The sequence below is a fragment of the Chaetura pelagica genome, unplaced genomic scaffold, assembly GCF_000747805.2.
Source record: "Chaetura pelagica isolate M959 unplaced genomic scaffold, ChaPel_1.0 scaffold147, whole genome shotgun sequence".
NCBI lineage: Eukaryota > Metazoa > Chordata > Aves > Apodiformes > Apodidae > Chaetura > Chaetura pelagica.
The window spans coordinates 4,840,627-4,847,084 of record NW_009954194.1 but is presented as its reverse complement, the minus strand read 5'-3'; the positions used below and the strand labels follow the sequence as shown (position 1 = coordinate 4,847,084).

Sequence of the window (6,458 nt, the reverse complement as noted above, 5' to 3'; positions counted from 1 at the left end):
CCCGCCATCCCCCGGCGGGCCCAGGCCAGGAGAGCAGCGGGGCCCGCGCCCGCCCCACTTGGGTGCTCCGAGCCCCGGCCCTCCGGCTCCGCAGCGGGGAGCCCCTCCCTGCAGCCGGGACGGCCGGTTTCGGGCCCCTGTCCCCTGACGCTCATTGCTAGTCCGCCTCTTACCCGCGCCCGAGAGAGCGAGCAGGCCCAGGCGTGGCGGGGCGCTCCTGGCCCGGCCTTCAGTTTGGAGACCTCCCGAGCTGAATCCTTGATGTGATGTGCAGGAGTTGAGGCCTTTTGTCGTGGCCGCACTGATACACCCGCCTCGTCCGTGAGCCGGTTTGCTCACGTAGCTCAGCTAGTTCAGCCGAACGAGCGTTGGGAAGGGATAAACCAGTCATCTTCTTGGAGACTGGCCCCTTTTTTGTGTGATGATCGTGATACAGCAACGAAATGCAGCACTGACAGGTTGCTGTTTCGTTGCTCTGTAGCAGTGAGTGGCAAAACGCTCTTCTCGTTGATGTGTCTTTTGGGAGACTATTGCAGGTGATTACATCATGTAAACTGTCTTTGTTAAAAACGGAGTTCATATCCCGTTTAAAACTGCTGTGACTTTTATAAATTAAATGTAAAGGACACTTGTAAGCTGTTGCTTACAAGTGGTTATAACCACTAGCTTAACCCAGTGGTTATCTTGTAGCAAAGTTGTTTTTTTTGCAACAGCTTAGACAGGCTAGCTTCTGATGAAAGGTTCTGCAAACAGTTTTCACAGATTTTGAATTGTATTAATCTGCGCTATGAGAATTTTGTAGACCTTGATGCGCCAAATAAACTGTCCAGCATGTCCTGAAAATGCCAGTATCTTACCAAGTAAGCAACTGATTAATACCATCCATGTGCTTTTGCCCTAGGACTTCTCCAAGACTGCTTTGTGTAGCAACACAACAGAAAAATACTGGCCAGAACTTGGAAGAGGACCAGAGTCAGAGCCAAAATGAACAGAAGGTTGAACCCAGCTCTGCTGAAAAAATGTTAACTGAAGAAAAGGCCAAACTGGAAGAACAACTAAAAGAAGTAACTGTAAGTGTCTTTTGGAGATCTGATTACCTGAGGGCGTTCATTACAGCTTCTCAGTGCACAATCTGGACAAGGTTTTTTGTGGCTCCTGTTGAATAAAAACCTGTATTTCAAGAATTTCTTTAAACTTAAGAGCAGATGTACTACAAAACTTGAAATGCATCCCTGGTTGAAAATTAAGATTCTGGATAGCTTTAATTCCTATTTCTGGATAGAACTGGACCTCTTCTGGTCTGAAAATGTGTTACTTAAGTTTTGCTGACTTCAGTTCACTTACATTGTGCTCAGTGGAGAAATTTTTGGAAGCTTTTTCAATGGTGTGTGTGTGTTTGATGTGTGTATTTCTGTGTGCTAAAGAGAAGGTTTTCTGCAAACAGCTGTTGACTTTTCCAAAGGTCGAGGTTAATGATGCTTAGCTTTTATATAATAGCGTACTTATTACATGCTTAGGAAGTAGGAGTTTCAAACCTTCTCTGTTGGAATGTCCTTCAAAGGCAAGGCTGAAGCATCATGTTCCCTCTGTCTAACCTAATGTCTCTTTCGTTCTCCCCTGTGCATGACTTCAGCAGAAAGTGAAGAATGACCTGAGAGGTGGGAAGTGTTGCTTTTCTGGATGAGTCCTTTATGTGGAAATGTCTTTCTAGAGCTTTTGAGAGGTAGTCCAGAACCTTCTATAGAAACAGCACATTTGGATCATTAGTGGATGGAGTTTTGTTTCTGTTGCCTTTCCCAGAGCATTGAAAGACAAAACTTGAGATGTCATTTAACATCTCTGTTGACAGCATTTGCTATTTACTACCTTATGTGGCTCTTCAGTCACCTTGTTGACTATTTTTATTCTGTTTTGAGATTCTTCACTAGCCTGTGATGGTCAAGCATACTAAGAGTAGGAGTCCAACATGCAGTTCTGGGTTGGATGGTAAAGCATTCAAACTGAAAAGCCAGACTATTGCATTTCATTCTTAGTACATCTTCTGCTAGATGGCCACCTTGCTAGGAATAGACCAAAACTTAACCCAATCAACAGAGCAATTAGATTCATAGTTTGTAAAGTTTAAAAAAAAACTGGAGGACACTCTGTGGTATGTATGGAGATGGAAGAGCTGATTAGAAAGTCATGGCTGAGTTGAATGTTGTTTGCCGTAGTGTCAAAATACCTTACGATTGATTAAGGCTTTATGTGAAGACACATCAGAAGGAGAAATCTGTGATTCATAAAACATAATTTATCTGTAAAGTTTTCTTCCAGCTACTCTCTTGACAATACTGAGAGTCTGGAAACACATCGTTTCTTTTACCTCACTTCTCTCTACATGAAGTCAAGCAAATATCTGCCTTGGTAGGAAAGATGCTGTGATAATTGGCACGTTGTCTTCAGATTACTCTTTAGATGGTGGGTCTAGGCTATGGAACTGTTAAAAAATGCTGCTTTGTACTTAATGTGATGTTTTGAATTATTGTCAATTACCCAGCTGCCAGGCATTAAATCTCTTCTGTTGTTTTTCTTCCTCAGGACAAGTACAAGCGTGCCTTGGCAGATGCAGAAAATGTGAGGCAAAGAAGCCAGAAACTGGTAGAAGAGGCAAAGTTATATGGTCAGTGGAGGTTCTTTCTGTGTATGCTTGTAAGACCCAGAAATAGAAGCATGAAGGGCAAAGCTTGGAAATTCACTTGACACAGAGGCCCACAGTTTTGTGTGGTTGTACCTCCCAGTGATTCTGACTGCTTGGTTAAAAAAATGCATTTGAGGCAGAGAGGTTTGAACTGTCCCTCATTTTGCATCAGAACTGAAATAATCTCTCTATATAGGGGCAAGACTTAAACTGATAAAGTCAACAACTTGAAATTTTCTTTAAACTTGGTATCCTTTCCTACAGTTTGTACTGCAGTAGTAGATTTAAATAAGGTTTGCAGCCTGAGGCTTTCCTTTCTTACACACTTTGGTCTCAAAACTGAATGCAAAGAACTGAACCAAGAGCGTGGAATACCAGCTTTCTTTCTAGTTTGGGATTTTTTTGTACTTGTTGTTTGGTTTGGGTTTCTTGGGGTGGTTGTTTTGTTGTTGGGTGTTTTAGCCTTTATATTTGGGTAACTTTCCTGTTCAGTGGAAGGCCATGGCTTTCAAAGAGAAGTAATACATTTAGATGGATTATTTTCAGTGGTAGGAGTGGACAGTCACTGGCTATGAGGAGTGCTAGAAACACATTTTTCTTAAGGAGCCAGGCTACTGACCTCAGTTTAGCTTTGTGACTGTTCAAACACAAATCTGTAAACCAGGAATTGTGTCTAGAGACTGCAGCAGAACAGTGTTGCATCATCTTATTGTTTGACTCGCCCTCTGGCTTGAAAAATGAGTTAGCCTTTTTTTTTTTTTTTAATGTCACATACTATACACAGCTGTATAGTTTTAATTCTGAATACAAATGGTTTGGTTTCTAAATACAGTCTTCAGTTGATGTGTACTGTAAGAAAAAGCATTTCTCGGTTACATAGTGTTCTCGTACCATTTTCATGGATACTGGAAGCTTCATCCTGAAGTTTGTTTTCAATAAGCATTGTTTTATTACCTGTGCTACTTATTGCAAAAGGATTTTGAGTCATGTCTGAGCTCAGATGCTACACTAGGAATAAATACTCAAATAGAATTTCTTGTGAACACTAAGTTACAGATAATGTACATTTTGGTAAGTTTTGTCATTTGGATATAACTGCTTTTTCCGTTGAAGGAAGAGAAATTAATTTTTGAGCCATGCATAAATTGAGAGGTGCAGTCACAGATACCTGCAAACATAACTTATGTGAAAAAAACAAAAATCAAACCACCTTCTGAAGAGTTTGGTTATTTGGTTTGACCCAGATCACTAGGCAACTTGTTAATCTCTGTTTGGGACACTTCATCTATAACCATGGTTTTAGTTTTAATTTAAAACTTTCATTCTTTTGCTTATATTTTTGGAACTACTTTGGTTACTTCCTGTTGGATAAAGAGCTTGAGTCTACAGGATCCTGGAGCTGTTAAAGTCACCCATTCCGGATAACTAGCTGATCCCTATAGACCTTGCAAGGTGTTCCATAGTCCTTTTTGTTTACATCAAAGGCTTGTCCTCTGGTAACACTCGTATTACTTCTTGGTAAGGAAAAAGCTAAATTACTAAAATGTGAACTAGGATTAGAATGGCTTTCTATGGCTAAAAAAATCCCCAAAACACAAAGAGAAAAGGGCAAGGCTACTAGAACGTAGTGCAGTTTGTCATTGCCTTTACCTCTGTGTAGAAATGTGTTACTCTACTGCATCATTGTGATTTTTCATGATTTCTAGAGGCAGTTTGCCTAAAGTGAGATTAGTCCCAATTATTGTAGAGTGAGGCAGAGAACAGCTTCAGGACACAGATTGTCATTAGCTTGGGTATTGCTTGGTCTTCCCAAGGCACAGCTTCTGTAAAAGTGGTTTGCAATGGGAGGGAAAGGTAGATGTGAGTTCTTTTCCTTGAAGGAAGAATCCCTGTTCATTTCTAGTTGGATTAATGAGGAGTCCGTGCTCTTTCTACCGCAAATGTTTTTAGCACATCAGATCTAAGGGTAGGCGTAGTGCAACATAAGGCTTTGAACTTGAGTGAATCCCAGGATGAGAGACAGGAAGAAATCACAATAAGCCATCTGAAGGGTTTGGTAACTTTGCTTAGAATTTTATCTGTTCCTGTCAGGTCATCAGCATAGTTGTAGTTCTTTAGTTTGATTATTTCCATAGAACTAGAGGAGGTGGTGTGGATTTTAAGATATCTGTAATAGTTCTGTATCATCAAGTAAAATTGGGAAGGACCTATTACCCCAAAAGGTTTTTACAGTATCACTTACCTATTTGAAAATTTTAAAGAGTACAGGTTTTTTTGAAAGAGTAAAGGTTTTGGTCTTGTGGATTTGGGGTATTTTCAACATTTGTTTCCCTCAGTGGACTCATCCTACTCCCTTCTCTTTCTTTTTAGGGATTCAGAGCTTCTGTAAGGACTTACTAGAAGTTGCAGACATCTTGGAGAAAGCAACAGAAAGTGTTCCAAAAGAAGAAATTAAGGATGAAAATCCTCACCTGAAGAGCTTATATGAAGGTCTTGTTATGACAGAAGTACAGATTCAAAAAGTGTTTAAAAAGCATGGCCTGCTCAGACTGAATCCCGTTGGAGCCAAGTTTGATCCCTATGAACACGAGGCGCTGTTCCACGCTCCCATGGAAGGGAAGGAGCCTGGCACTATTGCATTAGTATCCAAGATTGGCTACAAGCTGCACGGGCGTACGCTGCGGCCTGCCCTGGTGGGTGTTGTGAAAGACGCGTAGCTGCTTGAGCCCAGAATTTAAAATGCCATACAATTATTAAACAGCTGGATGGTTTGTCTCTCACACCATGCTTTCCTCATTCCTCTGCCCCCTGAGAGGTTTAAAGGAACTCGTTGAGGTCTCCCACTGAAAATGAAGCAACCAATGAAATTCTCCTGCTTAGAGGCCTTAACACTACGGTTCCATAAGCTCTCTTCTTAATTGTGACATTCAAGAGCCATTAAGCCCTCTAATGCTTTAGATTGGATAGCATTTTTTACAACTATTGCTACCAAAGGTGCATTAAACTGTAGGCAATGGAATGGTCACAAAAATTTTGCAATCTTAATGTTTGTCACTGTGTAGATTGAAAAATCCAAATAGTGGTTCAAACACTTCCTTTTGTTTTGTGGAATCGCAACATTTTAGAAGTGGGTGAAGTAGTACGAATAACCTGATTTCTGCAAGTTTCCATCATCTTTTACACACTGATGTGATAAATGCCCTTTTTCACTATTCAGAAACAGTCTCTCTCAACTGAAATTGAAACCTTTGTGAATTCCAATCTGTAAATAAAAGGCAATGGAGAGTAGACATTTTGTAATTGTTCAACCCTTTTGTTCTATAGTAATGTTGATGCAAGAAAACCATCCAATACTTGTATGGCATTGAAGAACCAATAGAATTTATCCTATCTCTGGATTTTTAATTTAATATTGTATAAATTGGTTTAAACAATTTTGATAGTCTTGTAATTTCCAAGCTTTACAAAATCAGTTTGTTATGTAAACTGTAGTTACAGCCCTGCTGAAAGACAGAATACCCAAAGAAGTGAGTAGCTGAGAGTTTAGTATATAGAATTACATAAATAACCACATGTAAGTGGCTCAAACAAAAACATAAACTTAGTTTCATCTGTTTCTTGCATTTACTCAGCTTGGATCTTAAGTTGCAACCAAACTTTTCCCATATACAGCTCTTGCCATGTCTTAACTACATCTGCTGCTCCCAGTCCTGCAGATCAGGCTCTAAAATACAATACATGATTAACTGAATGCTTTGTCCTGCATATGTCTGGTCAC

General features: G+C 40.3%; 1 protein-coding gene across 1 annotated transcript; it reads left to right on the top strand.

Annotated features, from left to right (window-relative positions):
• Window positions 1-884: 884 nt before the first annotated feature.
• GRPEL1 (GrpE-like 1, mitochondrial (E. coli)) lies at window positions 885-6,110 on the top strand. Its single transcript, XM_010003144.1, has 3 exons — window positions 885-1,070; window positions 2,581-2,662; window positions 5,051-6,110. Exons 1-3 carry the CDS (start codon window positions 885-887, stop codon window positions 5,395-5,397), a joined length of 615 nt encoding a protein of 204 aa, XP_010001446.1. The 3' UTR covers window positions 5,398-6,110.
• The last annotated feature ends 348 nt before the right edge of the window (window positions 6,111-6,458 follow it).

Excerpts from the sequence above, each read along its gene's own strand:
- GRPEL1 (XM_010003144.1), top strand. The coding sequence starts at position 885 with ATGTGCTTTTGCCCTAGGACTTCTCCAAGACTGCTTTGTGTAGCAACA. Across the intron at positions 1,071-2,580 it reads AACAACTAAAAGAAGTAACT|GACAAGTACAAGCGTGCCTT; the intron begins GTAAGTGTCTTT and ends TTTCTTCCTCAG. Across the intron at positions 2,663-5,050 it reads AGAAGAGGCAAAGTTATATG|GGATTCAGAGCTTCTGTAAG; the intron begins GTCAGTGGAGGT and ends CTTTCTTTTTAG.